Source organism: Pollachius pollachius, assembly GCF_949987615.1.
Source record: "Pollachius pollachius genome assembly, chromosome: 11".
Classification (NCBI taxonomy): domain Eukaryota; kingdom Metazoa; phylum Chordata; class Actinopteri; order Gadiformes; family Gadidae; genus Pollachius; species Pollachius pollachius.
The window spans coordinates 16,144,221-16,165,085 of record NC_136944.1 but is presented as its reverse complement, the minus strand read 5'-3'; the positions used below and the strand labels follow the sequence as shown (position 1 = coordinate 16,165,085).

At 45.0% G+C, this 20,865-nt stretch overlaps 1 protein-coding gene across 1 annotated transcript; it reads right to left on the bottom strand.

The window, feature by feature from the left end:
* Positions 1-202: 202 nt before the first annotated feature.
* Positions 203-18,955, bottom strand: elavl3 (ELAV like neuron-specific RNA binding protein 3; the record flags this gene model as incomplete). The annotated part of the gene is made up of 8 exons (XM_079746154.1): positions 203-551; positions 1,362-1,400; positions 2,418-2,643; positions 2,824-2,977; positions 5,280-5,383; positions 5,496-5,715; positions 11,402-11,411; positions 18,855-18,955. The coding sequence occupies 8 exons, from the start codon at positions 18,953-18,955 to the stop codon at positions 203-205; spliced, it is 1,203 nt and encodes a 400-aa protein (XP_079602280.1).
* Between the last annotated feature and the right edge of the window lie 1,910 nt (positions 18,956-20,865).

The following is a 20,865-nucleotide window of genomic DNA, read 5'->3' as shown; positions in this document are numbered from 1 at the left end:
GACTCGTGTGTATGTGTGTGTTTTGCTAGAGCATGTCGGAATTTGAAGGGCTATTATGAATGTGTGTCAGAGAGAGAGAGAGAGAGATAGAGAGAGAGAGAGAGAGACAGACCCAGTCGAGGCCCATGTAGCAGTGAGCTAGCTCAAGTACTCTAAGCAGAATGGAGGAGATGATGTTGGTGGTGGTGGCAACCCATCTGTCTCAGGCCTTGTGCTGCTTGCTGGTCTTGAAAGACACCTGCAGCACGCGGTCGCCCAGGCGGTAGCCGTTCAAGCTAGCGATGGCCATAGCCGCCTCGTCGTAATTGGTCATAGTGACAAAGCCGAAGCCCTTACACTTGTTGGTGGTAAAGTCACGGATGACCTTGACGTTAGTGACGGCACCGAAGGGCCCAAAGAGCTGCCACAGCACGCTCTCGTCCGCCTCTGGGGACAGGTTGTACACGAAGATGCACCAGCCGGCGCCGGTGGGCCCCGTGAGGTTGACCCCCGCCAGGCTGGTCATGCTGTCGATGGTGATGGGGGAGAATCTGGGAAGGAGAGAAGGAGAACTACCATGGGTGTCATTCTGAAGTTCCACACAGCATCCAGCGCTCTATACTGCCTCTTATGGCGCGTGTAGCTGGGAACACACGCTAAGGCTTTGTAGTCATGTACGGAGTCAGGGGACCCCCATCTCCAGCCCTCTCGGCTGTGTAAAGTAGATAAATATATGTGTGTGTGGGCACCGCAGTGGCTGCAAACTACCTGCTTGCATGTAAAATAGCACTGCGTGCACTGGCACATAGGCGCCCACACAAGCTGCATATTTTTTTATTCAATGTCTCTGCTGACCAAAGCCTCTGTAAAAATCAAGATACGTAAGAAATCACTATGTCGGACTGAAACCACAATATCGAACAAAACACAGAAACCTAGAGAGGGATGAAAAGCAAATCAGAATCAAATCATATGGAAAAAACCGGAGCAAACAGAGGAGACGCAAACGGAATCTGGTATGTATCCATGCTGGTGGAAAAAAGGGACATTAAAGCAACTGAAACTGACAATGTTAGTTCAGAAAGAAATACAGGAAAAAATCAGTTCCATTCATCAAAACAAAAAAAGGAACAAAAGGGTTTCAACCAAGCCATGCCAGAATACCCTGCTGTCAGGTGCCTGTCTGAGACGCTACTCTGCTGAGCTATCGTAGCTTCACATAGGCACCTCCCAGAGTGAATAGGAAATTAGGGTCTATTGTCTTGCATTTTTAAAAGGAGGTCAGCAGGTGGTCTTCCGGGCACTTTGTCTGAGGATTGATTCTATTTTTTTCAGGGTTTTTTTTATGTGGATGCTTTTGATCGTAAACCTTTGGCATTTACCTCTTGACTCCGTAGCTGGCGTTTAGTAAATTGTCGAGTCTGCAATGCAAAAAAGGAGAATGAAGGGGATGGAGAAGTTAGTGGTGAGCTCTGCAAGGACGGGGGACTTTCACTTCACATGCAGTTCCCTCACCAAGCACTAGAGGGCACCCTTTACATTGCAGCATTTAATGCATAATGCCGTCCAAAGCATCCCAGCATCAAACTGATGATGTGGCAACGGCAGTAGCCGCATTTGAGTATGCATCTGGTTTGGAATTCAGCTTTCAGCGTTAATTTAAAATCTTCACTTCATTGGAATTGTCTTTACCCTGAAATTGTTTTGAATATGGACTTTGAATCACTCCACTTGTTCTCTGCCACCTAATTCTCTGAGGCAGATCTAGTTGAAGTGATGCGCTTCAAACTGATGAGAATTAATTTTGTTATGTCGAGTTGTAAATCCTCTAGTTTTCAATCTGAGCACGGTCAGATAGTACAAAATCCTGACTGCGCTAATTCCACAAAATGCCTACACTTTAAAAAGTAATACACCAGTTAGCTTTAATTTGATTTGAAAGAGGTCAACATGATGTTATTTAAAACCAAGATTTGTCGTCCTTTTATTGTTATTGTGCCAAAATCTGGTCTCTTACATTGGTTTTGTGCTGTTATTTGGATCTGGTCCCTTTCCAAATGGAGGGATGATGCTGCAGTTTCGAAGAAAGTCGGAGAGAAAGAGTAAGAAGGAAACAGGATGAGCACCATTAACCTCCCTCTACATTGAAAAACGTCACACTGTATGTTTAATACTTCAGTAATTTGGTTGTGTTCATTTAAAATAACTCCTTATTCGGTCGAGATGTATATTACCAAATACATTAAAATAATGTCCTGTGTTACATGACGCAACGGGGAATTGGTTGGATGGCCATTTGAACTTAAACGTATCCAACGGTTACCGTGATTTATCCTCAAGTGCAATCATAGGGTTTTTTCCCCCACAGTGATGTGTATTAGTAGCAATGGCGTTGAGGCAAAGTGTCTGAAAGGTGGCCGGGCATGGGGGTTCAGTACCTGAATCGCTGGGTCTGGTGGTGGAGGGGGCCCGTGTAGCGGCGGGCAGCCGTCTGGTACAGCTGGGTCAGCAGGGCCTGGCCCGTCTTCTGACTAGGGTTGTTGGCGAACTTGACGGTGATGGGCTCCGCCGCACCCAGGGGTTTCTGCCCGTTCAGCCCCTTGATGGCCTCCTCCGCCTCGTTCCGTTTGTCGAACCGGATGAAACCTACTCCCCGCGATATGCCTGCTCCAGGTTATGAAGAACAAGCCACGTTAGTCCCTGTGGGGTGAGGGGGCTCTGCCTAGGCCACAACGGCCAGCCAGGTCCAATGCTGTATCATGGTGGCTAGTTAAGACTTTCAAGACAGGGATGAAGACCCTAGGCTAGACCAGGGGACAGGGAGGTCATGAAGTAAGTCTGTACCTGTGACTTGGTCCACGAGAATGCGGGATGTGATGATGCGTCCATACTGGGAGAATAGCTGTTCCATGTCCTTCTGGCTCATGGTCTTTGGGAGGCCACTGACATAGAGGTTGGCGTCACGGATGGAAGCCGAGCTCGGCCGGGCATATGAAACCTACGACACATGAATCATGAGTAAGAACGGTAAAAAAGGGAACTAAACACAGCAAGAATCACGTTAGCTTTATACAGTGTATGTGTTTTTATTTGGTTTAATAACACTTTCTCACTTTTTCCTTTTCCTTACATATTTATTTACCCCCTAGTCTTAATTGAAATACTGCTCTGTCTCAAACGACCTTTACTGACAGCATTATATATATCTTATAGGAACTACTCTCCACAATAAACCATCAGTCATTGACCACTGGATATGAGCTTGTCTTTAAATGCCTAGCCAGTTTTAGTCTCCCCCTTTTGTCTTTCAGTCCCTTTGTTGTCCACATTGGGCATCCCTGTGGGGAACGGTGTGATAGTGACTGATAGCTAAAGTTATACATTTATAGGCGTCGGTGTGTGTGTGTGTTTGTGTGTATGAGAGCCAGAAGGTGTGTGTCCATGAGAGATAATGTGAGTCTGTGTATTGTGAGGGTGTTTGTGTTGTGTTGTGTGTGAATACGGTGCGAGGGTGTGAATGTTGCCTGAGATAGGCCGATCGGCGCCTCCCTCTGCCTGCCTTTTTCCTTTGTCTCTATCCTCTCGGGGAGAGCGGCTCCACTGGCAACCAGCAAACAACCTACATTGATCACACGGTGTGTGTGCCGTTCTACTGCATCCCTTATAAATACACCAGCATACACACACTATGGACTTATAGTTTAATTGTGTGCCGATACCAATCACTTTAAATATTGAAGTAAATCTTTTGCGACTAGGGTGTTTAAAATAGGTGTTTTAAATAGAATTAGTCAATGGCTCAGACCCTAAAAGTAAACATAATCTATTGTATTATATTGTATATAGCATATATCTATAGTATTACTATTACTAATAATAATATTATATATATATATATCTTTATATATATTTAAATATATAGTAATATATATATATACTGTTATTGCATTATTAAACAGCCTTCTTTCGCTGCCACACATTGACATTTATTTGAGTTGTTTTTTCAGCATCACTCCTCAATGCACCCAGCTGCGTTGCCCATGTCCGTCAAGGCTAAGCAGCAGCCTGCGTGGCGGAGATAGACAGGCTGTGCATCAGAGAGAGGGGATGTGTGGTGGACTGATTAGGGTGCTGTGGAGGATCAGGGGGGAGTTGCTGCATTTGGGGAGCAGAAGACTGCCCTATAATTAACCCTCTCCCTGTCGCTTCCACAGTACAGATGGTGCCTGCAGCCCATATGGCTCTAATCCTGTCATTGACATTCTGCTCCCCATGCAACGCGCCCCCCCCCCCAATACTTTCTCCTGCAACCCCCACTCATCCGTAGACCTCTGCTGATGGCTTTTGATGTGGAGTCTGATATTTGCTTTGTCATTGAGCTTAGCCTATCATTATTTGTAGATTCTTTATTTTTCCTAAGCCCTTCCTTGGGTTGATGATCAGTGGATATGATCTTTGTTTCAGATATCATAACATCCAACAAGTAATGTTACTCAATCGCCATCTTTATTGTTTGTATGCTGAAGTTACCAAAAGTCTAACCAAGATCTTAATACTCGAAAATATGTCCATATTTGTTTGTGTTTTTATTTGAATTGTTACGCCAGAAGGATATTAGTCAAAATTACTATCATGCCTATATGTACTAAATGTTCCCTTTTAAAGAAAATCATCTATTCCTGTATTCCCATCTTGTGGAGCGCTTGTGTGTGTGATTAGCCAGAAGTCAATAGGTTCACTTTGTACAGCTGGGGCTCGATTTCCTGGTCGGCTATATTTATCAGACATTCAATCCCTCTCATCCTGCTCCTGCTTCTCAATCTTTGATGTACTTCTGATCAGGTGGTGGTAGAGGGACTTATGTCAAATATTCTGCATCCCCCCACTCCTATTCTTCTCCTCATCACATTTTGGGTGGACAAAGGAAGCCCCTAATTAGCTCAGATTGGTGGCAGATGGGGTAACCTGGACTGACCCGCCATGCCCCACCGTCGGCCTTTCTAATTACATTTCCATCACAATCATCTCTGCGTGCCGCCTGCCCCCTTGCTTTCTGACCTCCACTCTCTCCCTCTCCGTCAATCCTTCGCTCGCCTCTCACTTCCTTTGTTCTTGCCCACCACTCCCCTCTGACTCCTGCTCGTTTTTTTCCCCTCCTCCCTCCCTCCTTTGCCTCCCTCCCTCACGCCTGTCACGGTCATGGCCTCTCTCCGCGCACACCCCTCCGACGCACTTTCCTCCCCGATCGAATGAGGCGCTTTAAGAGGGTGAATAAAAAGCATGTAGAAGGAAGCACTTACCTTTATTGTTTTGGTCTGCAGTTTTAGACCATTTAATGTGTTTATGGCCTTGTCCGCATCGTTGGGGTCCACGTAGTTGACAAATCCGTAGCCCAAACTCTGTCCTGAAAATGACGAAATGATTCGTAACATGTCAATATGAGCGATTCTCCAAACCCTCAAAGCTATTGCACTCAGACATACCATGAGTTGTTGAAATGCTCAAGTGATCGGCACCTGTTATCTTGTCTCTGACTAGCTTGCAGGACTCGATTTCACCGATGCTGCCAAACAGACTCTTGAACTCCTCCTGGGTCATGTTCTGGGGCAGGTAGTTGACGATCAGGTTGGTTTTGCTGTCATCCGTAGCACCGTTGGTGCTGATGACTGGACCATTGGGTAGGCTAGTTCCGCTCGGACCATTGGACACCTGGGTTTCCATGGTGCTGATTATCTGCTGATGGAGAGAGGGCCATTAGTTCCAGCCCACACAGGAAACATTGAGGGAAAGGTTTTTGTGCATCAATAGTGCCGTGGTTGTTATCTAGCTGCATTAATGCACATGAAACCGATAAACTGGATGTATTGGTGCCAACATTTAAATCACATTCAGCAGTAGGATTTGGCCCCAGCCTTTTGAGTGACGGGTTAACAGTGTGGCTAGCAGAGAGCCGGATATATAAAAATCTGATCTGCTATTTACACAGCCCACTCCCACTCTCCCCCCCTTCCAACCCCACCACAGCTCTCTTTCTTCCTTCCTTCCTTGCTGCCTGCCTCTAGTGCTGCAGATGTCACAGTCCTTTGCCTTCCTTACTACTCCCCTCCCCCAACTCCTCTTCCAGGGTCAAACCCCATTACGTCATTGGACAGTTAGATGATGGGCATGGGGGGAGGGTGCTCGCTGGCTGAGTTAACAGACAAAAGAGACGGAGACATTTGTCGTCTAGCCTCAATCTTCTGATTGGTTCAGAGCTCTTTCATGGTCCTGTTGTGTTTTCTTTTTCTTTTTTTGTCTGTGTACTATATACTACTGCGCCTCACTTGTGTGTTTGTCGCTCTTGTATTTTTTGGTTTGCTTTTTTATTTTTCAGGACACTGTTTTGCTTAATATGATCCAGAGGAGATATTTTGAGAAACCTGAGTGTTGTTCAAAGAAACCTACAAATTCTCCCTAGTCTCTATTATCACTGATAACCTAAGTTTATTGTAACCATGTTAATAATACAGAGCTCAAATACTAGTGGGAGATATGTATCAGCTTAATCTTTGACCAAATGGTAGCTAATTTAAAATGATCTCTGTTGTCTCTTGACTTTCATTAAAGCTTAATTTAAATGAATTTTACAAAAGCAATGATTAATTATTGATTTAAAATAGCTCTATGTTTCAGTTACAAATGCAAAGGAACAACTGACAAATATGTGCTGCTTCAGGTAAGCTTCGGTATATGTGAATAATACTAGTAACTGTCAATAGTATTCTATTCTCAAGTATTTATTTTTGTTTAAACCTAAATGTGTTCCAGCACACTTTGAAGACGCAAGTTAAAAATACATATATATCAGGGTGTGGCCTAGCTCTGGTCCTGATAATCAAATTCAAGTTTATCATTTTTGCAAAGGCATGTTTACAGTTTTTCAGTTGTGTTTCTGTGCTTTTATCATGCGGTACAATTTAGCATTGCTCAGATTTTTCCCCTATTCTCTCCTCGCTTACTTGCTTTGAGCCTTGGCTATATCCAGGTTGCCCAGGTAACAGACACTCAAATATGCCATTGTTTCTAATGGCATAACTACTTGTGTGTGTGTGTGTGTGTGTGTGTGTGTGTGTGTGTGTGTGTGTGTGTGTGTGTGTGTGTGTGTGTGCGTGTGTGTGTGTGTGTGTGTGTGTGTGTAACATCCATCTAGGAAAATATAAATGCAAGGCAATGCTTTCTCTTGTGGTGTATAACGTGTATATGGATTTGCATGCAATATAAGTCAGATTGACATGTGGAAACATCTGATAGTTACTGGAGCTAGGGGAGAGGGGGGGAGAGAGAGAGAGAGAAGACAAAGAGATGTAGACACACAGCCACAGATATGTATAGCAGTCCAAAAATAACATCCAAGCTCAAGGCAAGGCAATCTAGAATAGCAATGTATCATGTAAATATGATTAATGCACAACAATACCACTGGATTATTTGCATTATTTATGATGTGTTGTATTGTCAATTAACATTGACAATTTTGAACATTTGGACAAAAGTGTGCTTTATTCATTGTAAGGAGGCCAATTTGTTGTACCGTGATCTGATTTCTGAGATAAAAACAGAATGTATGTGTATTTATGAGTCTGTCCCAAATATGGCAAACTTATCATGGAGGAAAATCCTTTTCAGGACAAACTTGACTTTCCTACTGAAATATCTGCAGGAAAGCAACTAATGTAGTTAAATGGATAGTTCCTGTATAGATGTTAAGGAATAATGTAAAAGGGGCACTTTTTCAATAATTAGGGTATTTCAAATGGTTGCATACATTTGGTTTGTAAAAAGGTGCTATATTGTGAAATTTTACAATTGTATAATCATACAATCACGAAATTGAAAGGGCCCTTTAAGCATTATTTTTTATGATATAAAATGCCGATAGGCATACTCACGTCATAAAATCATCATTACTTAATGAGTGATCAGGCCGGGCCAAAATGTCCTGTGTTGGGGTCTGTAAGAACGCCCTCCATTTTTTATGTACTGCCTCAGCATCGCCTACACATGGGCCCAGACTTGCACGCAAACAAGAGTCCTGCCTTCTCTGCCAACCACACATACCACCTACACACTGTGTGCTTTTCAATTAGAAAACACTGAAGAAATGGCATGGCTAAATGCTAATGTTTTTGGTGTCATACTTGTCGTCTGTTTCTGTTTCGAGCATTGTGTCGCCAAAATATTAGCGTTGATAGAATTGATCGACATTGATGCTATACAGTGCACGTATAACAGTTGAATATTAGGTTTTTTATATTATCACCTTAGATTGTATTGAAAATATATACACAAATATTACACATGCATGGTTAATAATTGTATCCACTGCCATTTCAGGGCACTTTACACTAAGAGTCATGTTTCCTTCCATGATTGCATTTTACCATTTGTGTCGTAAAACATAAATATATTTTATTAATCAGACAACACTCTCTTCATATAGGGCATTGTTTCGGACTGAATACTGGTGTGGAGTGTAAATGAGCCTTCTAAATAAAACAGATTACAGGATTATCCCAAACAAAGGGCATTAGCCACACTGCAGTTTAAGGGATGACAATGGCATATGTCAAGCAACACAGACACAGGAATCACCACTGCCAGCTTTGCCAGAGATTTCTCTCCGTCCTTTACATGAAATACGTTATTTATGTGTGTAATATTTACTACCAAACATATATTTAAATGCTCAGACATCGCCACACATCGAGTGCCACTAGGAGTGGTTGTATTCGGGGCGCTGCCCAGCGTGCTGAAAAGGGAGTGGCCTTCGGACGATTCCGTGTGAGGCCAGAGAGCCATTGATTTTGTTAAGCCCATCGAGTCCTTTCATTCTTTTTACACCTTAAAAACTTTTCTGTCAACAAATGACAGTTTAGGTCATTTTTCGGTATTTCATTTTTTTGGGGGGTAGAATGGCACAAATCAATCCCCCCAAATAAGATCAATTGTTTTGTGTTACTTTTTTAAAAAGCGACTCGTTCTGCTCTTTCCCCTACGACACGGAGCGCCTTTTCCTTTCCGCTGAATAAACGTATTGAAACAAGCAAACAAAAGAGCCACCCGTTCCTCCTCTTCTCGCGCGCCGAGACTATGGCAGCACTATGAATATTAATGTAAACAGTGGCGCTTTGTGTCGTGGCCGCCGTGGGGGTGCAGGACGCTCCGGGGACAATGAATGTTACAGTCGCCAGCGCTGCTCTCCTCGCTCGATAAAGTCAACATCTCGATAAAGGGCCACGTTTTCAAATAGCCATTTTCTGTTTTTCTGTCCAATCCCACTATTCCTTCTAATCAGATGATACGATTATTTATTTCTCCCGTTTGCCTTTTTTTCTGGGGGAAATGGACGGCTGTGTAGACAACGAGAGGCCCTGCAAATGACTGCTTACATAACTACACACAGCTTTGGGCTTAATTTGCTTTCAGTAAACACGTCTTTGTCGTTTCACTGCAGGTAAACCATAGGCCATCTATATAGCCTACTGTAAAAAATAAAATAGTGCTACCACAGGGCAATATTGACCACGCAATTCCTATAAACGGAGGATATATTGTTCAGTTGACATGGAACGGCTCTACCGTTGTCCTTGAATTGTGTAAGGGACTGGGAAAGGTTATCTGACTCAACGGTTTTATTTGCTTGGCACTGCGGTATAGGCATGCTCACCGAGGACTGCAGACCATGTGGAAGGGGGGCTGATCAAATGGCTTTTACTATGGGCCTGCTCGACAGACTCAGATTCGATTCACTTCATAAAATGAAAATATTATTGTAGGCCTAAACGTGTGTACATTTTATTGTCAAATGTTGATGTTTTTTTTTTAGCTTAACACCACCAACAAACCCATTCGATATAATCCCATTTTCAATGCGTAGGCCTATAGGTTTTATTATTTACACCGCAATTCTCTTACTTTATGTTATTTTACGCAACGCACGTGCTTTTTTCTCCTTATCCCTCTGAGGTGGGCTATAGGTCATTCACATTTCTGGATTTTCCTTTTTTTTACGTGCATGAAGCAACCCATTGCCTACAAACAGCAGAGCACGAGGCGCAGGCGTCCTGCCGGTTTCTAGTAAATACACGGGAATTTGATCCAAGCTGTATTTCACGTGTAGCCTATCAAGCAAGGTATGTATCAACACACCTTCACCTCATTTTTACACGGTTGCCTTCGCTGCACAATACCGTCTAAAATAAAATAACCCATTCCACCTGCTGGCAGCTGGAGCCCGTCAATAGGCCCACCATGTCAAGTGCTAAACAAGCGCGGGGCATTTGTTCAGATGAAGGCTTTGAGGCCAATCGCCAGCGCGTGCCTGCTTAATTCTGTGTGCTCGAGACCAGCCGAGACACGCCCAGTTCGTCCATCCGTCGGCGGCTTCGATCAAAGCTAATTAATCACCGTTCCCGTTGTCCTTCCATCCAACAAGGATGGACGATTCGAACCAGCCACGCGTGCTATGCGCTAGGCTATATGCGCTCAAAACGGATAGGCCTATTGCACCTAAACGTATATGTGCGCGTGTCCCTTTTCGAAAGACTCCCAGACAACCATTTCCTTTGGTCGCATCGCAACGAGAACCCTTAGGAATTTTGACTTGCCTGATTCCATCCAAACCAATGGGTGCGTAATCGCTCTCACCCCCCTCCCCCTCCCCCTCCTGAAGTGACTCGACCCTTTTTCTCTTCCTCTTCTCGATGGCCCTCAGCCTCCGAGGCATCTTGTTTTGTCTCAGAAAGCCCTTTTCGAGCATCCTTGCACTGCACAAGGCAAAGAAGCCCCCCCCCTTCGCTGTCATTCCGTGCGGCCTTAAAACCCTCATAACGCCCAGCTGCCTTTTAGCTCTCCCGTACCCTGCAGAATTCCTTAACCTTCAGCAGAGCGTTGTGGCGTTAATCTCAGCAGCCGTATACGCTTCAAAACAGCGACGCTTAGTTATCTTCATTTACTATTCCTTATTCGCCAACTGTGTACGCTATCTAAAATGGCAGGGCTAAGATTGAATTCGTCCTCGAGACGCAGGTTGAAGCGCAGTCGCGCGTGGCGCATCTGTCAGTATTAGATTGCTAATTGCCACTATCGATCGTTAATCCGTTTAAAATAATAGCCCAGCTTTACACTTTGGACAAAAACATAAGCCCCTAACCTTCAAAACGTTTTCGAAATGAAAGCCACATTTGGTATTGATACTGATACTGATCTAAAGTGGGGATATTATTTGCAATACATGTGAATGTTACAATGCGTGTTTATACTGTATTATATATTCATCAACAACAATGGGACCGCAATGTATATTGGCCACCAAGGATATTGTGAAATAACTCCTAGCATATGTTGCCTACAAATAGAAAATAAGAAATGAAGTCATACGTACAGTAACCATTCTTGACGTACAATAAAAGAGATATAGGTCCTTCTTTGCACTGGTCTTGAGGCTGGAGGTTGCGTGTGTATTGTGTTCTATGGCCTTAATGTGATATGGCTTTTAGTGTTTCTGGCTGGAGTTGCCGTGTCCAAAGGAAAAGAAAAACAAAAAGAAAAAAATGAAAAAAATACAGTTCTTCGCCAGAGGGATCTCAGCCCTGGGGGGTTGTAGATGTCCTCTGTATGGTAGAAATAGGGAGGTAGAGCTTCTCGTTCAGTCTGGAGACCAGGAAGAGCCTTCACTCCAAGTGGTGTGGACGGATCGGGGGGGAAGAAGGAAAAAAAAAGAGAAGCAGTGTTCCTCGGCAGGGTGTGTCCAGGGGAGGGTGCTCTGCTTTGGCTGCTTTTGTGTGTATTTCCCTGCTCCTCTCACAGTCTCCTTCTGTGCCTCTGCTGCAATGTTCTTCTTTTATGCATCCTTCTGGCTGGCAGAGCGCGCCGCTGATTGGCTAATTGTGCAAGAGGAGGGTACTACACGGCAGCCATTGCAATGCGCTCCTCTCGCATCACTCCCCTTCTCCCCCCCCCCCTCCCCCCCGCTCCCCCCTTCAGGAGAGATCACCAAGAGCCCCCCCCCCCCCTCCATCCTACACTCTCCAGCCCCTCGCCGCCACCGCACCCTCTGCCCCTTCATCCCTCCACTCCCTCCTTCTTTCTCATTGCCCTTCCTTTCTTCCTGCCCCCCTCTTAACACACACATGCAGAGCTGAGTGAATAGGGCTCCACCTGCACTCTCAGAGCAGATGGGTGCAGCAGAAGACAACAGCCTTCTCTCTCTCTTTCCCTCTCTCTTTCCCCACTCTTTTTCAATCCACGTAGCCCTTTCCCTTTGTGCCCTATCGTCCCCCTGCTCTTTTTTGAACATATATATTATACATATGTGTATAAAAAGGGAGAGGGATAGAGACACACAGACACACATACTGTGATTTATGTTTAGACAACTGTAAGAACAGCTCTCCTTCCCCCATGTTTTCCATTAATGAAAGTTGTGTTGTGTTATGATGACAACAGTGCACCTGAATGATGTTTTTGAAAACACTTCAATGGTAAAGGAGAATAAAGTGTTAAAAATCATGAAATCAATTGTGCAGAATAACGCCATGAATGAGTGGAGGACTTCCTCACCTCTCATTGGCTCTCCTGCATCCTATGCAAGGCAGATGGCTTACTATAGGGTCAGGTGCAGACATGGAGAATATCAAATTAGATAACGTCTGAACATATTTATGTCCATCCAATCCATTCGTGTTCGTTTATGGCTAAGATACGAGCCGTCGTTTTTTAACAAAAAAAAAGAAAAGAAAAAAAATGTAAATACTGGCAGTGATTTTGTGGGATTTTTTTTTACAAATCTAAGTATTCTTAGGCTGAGGAGTCCTCATCCTCTTACAGCCTCCTCCCTGTTTCGCTAGCTTTTTTCGCTGAGTGCTCCCTGAGACAGGCTGTTTGGTCTCATCTATAATGCATACCCTGCCCCAGGACATCATGTGTGACAAATGACCTATTTCGGTGCAGCAGACCCCCAAAGGGCGGTGACCTGAGGGGGGGTCTGTGACGTCGCGTGCGTGCATGGGTGGGTGGGTGGCCAAAGCGTGTCTCTTCAAAAAAATAAATAATAATCAGTGCATGTTTGATTTGTATTTGGCTGTATTGTGCTTGTGTGCCTGTCCAGGTCGGTCCGGTAGCTGCTGCCTCTTGTCTAATGACGAGAGACCCGAGCACAAGTGACAGCGTCTCGCCACAGAATGGGGTGGCTGTTGTGTGGAGAGGGAGATAACCGTGCAGTTAATGTTGATCTCAATGCTTGAGGAATAGAAAAAAAGCAACCCTCTCCTTCCTTCCCCCCCCTCCCCCCTCCAGGCTGACCTTGAGAAGTCCTCTGGCTTCTCTGACTCTAAAAGGGCTGATGCTGGGAGTTTTTATTTTCATTATTGGCACCCTCCTCCTGCCAATAGTGGCCAGCAGTTAAAACCAGGATACCATAAAAAAAAAAACATAAAGTTACAGTTAAAACCATAATTCTCTACACTACTTCATAATGTACCAAGTGTCTTTATACTTACACCTTGTTTCCTGTATATCTCCCTTTATTTTTGTTTCCCTCTCATTGTTCCACAGCTGTCAGTATCTGGATGTGGACCCTGTCTGATATTTTACATAATTGCCTTACATAAGTCGCTCGCATTGGCTCAGAACTTGGGATGATATTAGCGAAGATGAATATTGCATGAGCAAAGCACTCGTTAAGCGTTAATAAGAGGATGGAGATGGAGCCCCTACTGTCAGTCAGCCACTCTTAGCCCCGCCCCCACCAGCCTGTCAAGCAGTGACTCAACCCCGCCTGGGTGCATCAGGGCTTTTGAGCCAGTTTGGAGGGGGGGAGAGAGAGGAAGAGAGAGCGATAGAGAGGCAGATCAAGAGAGGTACGAGAGAGATATTGAGAGAGAGAGAGGAACACAGAGGCTGAGAGAGGGGGACAGAATGTGTGTGTACTACTCAGAGCGTGTATGTGTGCATGTCTAAAAGGACAGAGGGAAAGAGTGCGAGATTCACTCATTAGGTGCTTGTGTTTTTGCCTGCTTTGTTTGCTGAATAAAAGCGGCTTTTGTGATTCAAAGCCGCCCGGGCCCATTGACTGACTGCAGCCCCACTTACAGTTCACACTTAGTGGGAATAAATGGGCTTAATTATGACCTCTGATTAGAGCCTCGTCGGTAGAAGGGCAGCTGAATCCTCCCTGGGCCATAAGAGGGGCGTCTGAAGCACCCATTGTGGACCTCAAAATCAAAGGATCAAGTTTTTGCATTTCGCTTTTAAATCCTGTGTTTTTTTGGGTGGTATTTTTTCTTCCTGACTGTTTGTCTTATTCTTTAAGGGCGTCTTTAAGATTGGTGCTAAGCTGTCCTGTTGCAATGGTTCTCCCCAGAGTCCCAACAAAAACTTTGCTCAGGCGCCCCTTTATCTTGTATTGTTGTTGTCGCCCCAAGTGTTTAGTTTCACCTTTTCTTGGCACGTCCCAAATCTCCTCCTCGTCTTTGAGCCTTGACACACTTAGACGACGTACTTAAGCGTTCATCAGTGCGAAAAGAGAATCCTTGTGTTAAGTATTGCTAATTGGACAATCAGCATGAAAGATGCAATCAGCAAAGACACAAAAAGTAATTGTGAAGTTATTTTAACAAACAAGGCAAAATATAATGAAAACTTTACGAAAGATAAAGCTACCACGAGGATGGTGTCAAAATGAGACCATATTTATCTAAAAAAAAATTGTCTATTCTAGTTCTAATAGCTCATCATACTTCGGCTACTGTCAAGAGATTAGCGTGAACCAAATGCTTCCTACATCAAAGTAGATGCCTTCTTAGTTCTGCCAGGAATTGCCACAATTTAATATGGCGGCTTCTGTTGTTGTAGCATGTGCGTCTGTGCGCGCAGCGTGAGTGACACTATGAGTGTGTATTTGGGGGATGGGTAGGCAGAACATGTCCTAGGTTTTGCTTAGTACTCTTTCCAGTAGGTTTAGAAAGCTTCCGGCGATTGGATTTACACAGTGAAGGAGGATTTATTTATCTTTTCAGGAGGACATCCAAAATGAAAGGAGTCCCATTTTTTTTAAAGGGCATTTGTTGATAATGGCCACATGCGTAATTATGTTTAGTTTTTGTTGTGCTATTTCTTTTTGTTCTGTGGGTCCGTCTCTCTCTCTATAATTCACGGTCACCCTCCCTCTCTCTCTGTCTATCTGAATATCTCTCTACCTCTCTCTCTGTCTGGATGGGTTGTCTCATGGCTATTATTAGAGTGGAGCGGCGGGTGGGAGGAGGTCTGTAGAGTAGGCGCCTCTTGTCATCTTTTTACTTATTGATTATATCCTTTTTTCTTCTCCTCCATACATCATCACTTGAATCATCCCTTTTGCGCCCTGTTTTACTCTTTGACGAAGGCACCGACTTCTTTGTATTGTGGGATGATTTTTGTCCTGCATTGGAAACCGAAATGTTTTGTTATTTGCAAATGTAACATTGCAACATTTCCAAATTTGACTCATAACATTCACACAATGTCAACTCAACTCAAGTCAGCATTTGTGTGCCTGTGTGTTTGTGTGCCTGTGTGTGTCTGTGTATGTGTTTGTGTGTTTGTGTGGATGTGTCTGTGTTTGTGTTTGTCTGTGTGTGTGTGTTTGTGTGGATGTGGATGTGTCTGTGTTTGTCTGTGTGTGTGTGTGTGTGTGTGTGTGTGTGTGTGTGTGTGTGTGTGTGTGTGTGTGTGTGTGTGTGTGTGTCCTGTATTATATTGGACCACCCTACCCGGTACAGGCACCATGTGTTACTCCCAACCATGTTAGCTATTAATCTTTCATTTTGTCCTGTCTGAGTTGCTGTCGAGGGACCATAAGCACACAACACTTTCAGACAACCCTCGTTTTTTCACGCTCAAATGTCTACCCCTGTTTCCCTGGTCTGACTAAAGTAAGAAAATTCCAGAATTGTGGGAGACTCACGCGGAATGATGAAAAGGAATTATAAATGTCTTTCCAGCGAAGATTTAGGCTTCATGGATTATGTAATCGCTGAAATAGTGAATTGTTATAAATTATAAACACAATTTATTGCTCTATTTATTATGGAATATGTTGCGTGGTGGTTATCTAAGACACTACCAGTCAAAGGAAAACGATTAAACACGCGCATAGTTGACGGTAGGCCGGAACAGAAAAAAAGAGTAATATTTCCTAGAAACATGCACTTGTTTTCCTAGTCCCCTCCATTTTATATTTTACCCCTGCGATCATCATCCTGCTCTTTCAATCTTTTGCTCTCACTCCCTCTCTCCTTTCCTTCTCCCCACCCATACTCAGCCCTCCCCTGTCTCAGTAATAGGAGCCTTAAAATCAATAGCACATTAGTCCTGCCGGAAACTCCACTGGAATTAAATATGAATGACTGAGATTGCAGCTCTACCTGCTACTCAGAGAGAGATGCATGATGGCACATGGGAAAAATAGTGCTTTTCTCCCTCTTTCTCTCACCCTCTCTCTGTCTATGTCTTTGGTGAACAGTTAGGCCATTTTGTTTGGTCCTTCTTGCCTACTAAATCATGGTATTAGTCCTCGTTGTGTTTAGTCAGAGGCTATGTTTGGCATTGCAGGCGACGCAAGCTGCATTGTGGGAACTCTCTGTTTTTCCTCTTTTGCCTTGGTGCTGAGGAGTGACCAGTCGCAAGGCGGTGTAATTGAACAGAACGGCCGGACGCACGCACGCACCCACGTCACACGACCGCTCAGGAGGCAAGCGGAATCAAGTGACCACACCCATGTGCTGAACACAGAGGCAGGCGTTGATTTGAATATGAAAAGAGAGCTCTTTTCTTCCCTGTTATTTCCAGATTGCATTTCACCTTTTGTCACCACTTACCTCCCGGCGCATTGTGTTCCCCCCCGTGTTTCATTAAAGCATTCTGTACATTAGAACGATTAAAACTGTTGACATGCAAATTCCCTCCTTTGCACACTCCCAATCCATTTGTGTTAACAAATGGAAATGGCCGGCCATGCGTAGAGTGGAATAATTCTCCATTTGAGTGCTATTTTGCTTAAAAGCATCATTTGCGGAAGGTGATTGCGAGCGCATGCTAGTGGATGTAATAAGAGAAAGAGCACTACTGTACTGCGGATGCTATGAGGATTGGACCGTGGTGGTGGTGGTGGTGGTGGTGGTGGTGGTGACTATAGGGGCCCCATTACAGCCGTAAGCTAATATGCATGCATAGAGGGATATAGAGGCAGTAGGTTGCATGCACAGGCTATATTTTCCATCACATCAAAGATGAAGCCGTTTGTGACAGATGGACTGATATTGCCCCCCCCCCCCCCCCCCCACCCCCCCCACCCCCCCCCCCCCCCCCCCCCACCCCCACCCCCACCCAACCATGCTCACTCCTCCTCGACAGATGTAGGGGGAGGTCCACAGGATACTTCTCTTTCTTTCAATTGATTTGGGTGCCTGAACCCTTAGGGACTGCAGGGTGGTGGGAAGGGGGTGTGTGCATGTGTGTGTGTGTGGGGGGGGGTTGGTAATAGCAATGTGGGCTGTAGGGGGAAAGGGAAGGAGGGGGGAGCGGGTGAGGTAGCTCATCCTGCAGACACATTGAATGCAACTCAAGGAGAGTAGAAGGAGAATGGTAAACATGTTAGTTGTTGTAGGCATATATCTGCATATATTCACAAACATGAACCGTCTCTTTTCGTGTGCGTGCGTGTGTGAGTGCGGTGATGGTGATGGTGATGTGAGAAGGGAGGAGAATATTTCCATAAATCCTAGTTAGTGACTGACAGCAGAGCGAGCACCCATCCATGTAATGTAAGCCGAGGGTAAAGTGTGGCTTGCTGCTTCTTGTAGCTGTGGCTGCTCCTCTTCAAATCCATGCCTGCCTCCCGAACACACTCACTCACTCTCTAACCCGAAAGCCAAGTGAACGATACACCACAGACCCCCGATAGTTTTATCATTTAGTCACATATAAGATCATGATTTCAAATGAATCTTTTTCTCTTCTTTTGACTGCTATGAATGGGAGAGGGGCGGCTGGTTAAAAACCATATATCCGGTCACTCTAAAGTAATTAAGCAGGTTTTTTTTTTTCTTTTTAAACAATCCTGAAGTGATTACCTAAGTCATCCCTTCCTATCCATAGGATAAATTACATTATGGGACCAACAGCTGTCCTGGAACAGATGCATCTTGCTGCTGCTGCTGCGGCTGGGGCTGTACGCCCTCTGTCCCTGGAGGGGAAAGGTCAAGCCAAGTGTGGAGGTTCAAACGGGGGGGGGGGGGGGGGGCTGGAAAACCCTACCCTGAAGACGCTACATGTGGTGCGTCGAGGCGAGCTAGCAAAAGAGCATCTGCCTTCCCCCTCCTTCGTACAGGGGGCAACCACCATCACCACCAGGAGATAGAAGGGCAGATTAGCATTAGCATTATTGATTACTATTGTCAGTCTAGCCCGAGGTAATTCCTCTATCCTCCATTGACACCAGCGTGAACAAAAGAGGATGAGCCCCACGCAATCTTTTTTGTTTTGGTTTCACTGAATTACACTTTGTTGGTCTGAGAGATTCTTATTCTTTTTTCCGACATTTATTCACTGTTCTGCGCAGACTTTCAATGGTGGCTAGTTTATGGGACTTTTTTATTGTGGCAAAAGACAAACCCTGCGGTTGGATTTGGTGCACCAGAGATTATTTTCTTCAGATGGGGGGGGGGGGGGGGTACTAAATTGTGTTAAAGAGCAATGTCCCGGAACCAGTCCCTAGTGGAAAAGAGTGCTTAATGGCTTTAATAGGCCTCCCTGCCAGGGCGGGACCGCGAGCAGGCCTGCCCCTGGGTGCAGCCGACTCGTGGCGAGAGAGCAGGTGGGTGACGGGCAGCTGAGGGGAGCAGGGAGTGGGGGGTTGTGTAGGGGGGGGCGAGGGGTGCAGGGTAGGAGGGGGGTCCATTTTGGAGGACTCCTGGGCTTCGGGAGAAAACCTTGGATTGAAAAAAAAAGAGGCAGACCCCATCTGGAACCGAGGCGTGAAAGAGATCTGGTGGGTGGTGTCTGACACCCTCTCTTTTGTTTCCTCGCTAACACAGCAGTGATGGGGGTGGGTTAGGGGGCGGGCTGGTGGGGGGGGGGCAGGCGGGGCTCAAACAATGGTGCCGATCCGGGGGAACTGAAAGGCTTCCATAAGCAGAAAGGCAAAGAGAGAGAGGGAGAGTGAAGGGTATGGAAGGCAAGGTGGGTTCTGTCCACGTGTAGCAGACTGTGTGGTAGGGGGCGGGGGGCGGTGGTCTTCACGGTGCAAGGACACTGCAATGTCATAGCAAACAGAATCCGTGTCAGTTTAATGGATAGTGTTTGATAGTGTCTTTTATTCAAATGCATAGATGTTTTAGATTACCGTGACCAAATTGACTCGGAATTAGGTGTACGAATAAGGTGTAAAGCTTGAGGTATGAATGCCAGAGAAATACATAGATCATTTTCATAATGAATTATACACAACATTTTGTAGCAACTGGAGTCAATTTGAATAATATATTCTCAGAGGAAAACAATGAATCATTTTCCTAGAATTGAATGTTAGCCACCTTTAGACAGGAAATTTGATCAATCAATTTTTAAAACCAATAAGACGTCTTCATCTGTCCTTTCAGAGACAATCCTAAGTAATGTGTTTCATTTCCCCGAAACCCCTGTTCTCTGCTGCATGAAGAACACAATGTATTTCAGTGCTCAGACGTACTGTATGTAGAGCAAACTGAGAAAGTGAGCTTCATTTATCTTCATTAGCACCGCCCGCGAGCCAGCAACCTAGCCTACTGGAAGCTCCAACTCTGCTTCACTGTGTTCACCGTGAGTCTATTGCTCCCTGCATGCAAACATGCTCCCTCTACCAATTCCCTCCCTCTTGCTCTCTCTGGCTCTCTCTATCTCTCCTGCACGCTCTCTCTGTCACACAAGGTTAATTTATCCTCACTAACTCCCCCCCACCCCTTGTCTCTCTCTCTCTCTCGCTCACTCTGCCTCGCTCTCTCCATTTTTCATATGTGTCCGATACGGTGCATGCCATTCATCAGCCATCTTGGAGTGGCTGGCCTGGATACCTGCAGCCTCTCTCCAGGGTGCTGAATACGGGAGGGGGGGGGGGGGGGGGGGGGGGGGGATTCTAGAGTGTGGGGGGGAAGGGCTGGGGGGGGATTCTAGAGTGTGGGGGGGAAGGGCTGGGGGTTGGAGCGTCTTATTAGACAGTGTTATTTACTGATATTGGGTGCTGGGTTGGTGAGGGTAGGAAATTGATGAGGGATATGGAAATGCAGGATAGTAAAATACAAGGTTTATTGACTAGGTGTGGTCCATCAATGATCCTACTCTAAGGAGCAATTTCTCATAGAGTAACAAATTTTTCCTAACTGCAGTCTTTATATGTAGTATTGTTATTATAATCATAAGATATCATCATACACCTTGAGCAATGCAAGGTGTATGATGCAAACATATGTACTAGCACATCCTTGTCGATGAATCCTAGCATGTTGTTGAATAATCGTCGGCTATTTGTTTATTCATGTTATGTTGTTGACTTAGCAAAGTGATGCACGCTGTCGAGACAATAGGCCAATACACAAGAATACGCGCCGACAACACGGCCTAATTTAATAGTCGTGGTGAACACCGCCATCTGCTGGTCAAACAACAGAAAAAAGAACGAGTCTGTATGCTCAGCAGTCCGCTAAGTGGTGCTAACTTGCCTCAAGAAGATCCGAAAAACAAGTACAGTTTTTAGCAGTTTGCAAGAGTATCCATAATTGCAAACTTATAAATAAAAGAACCAAAAATGTAATATGTATCAATTTTTTATTTCAT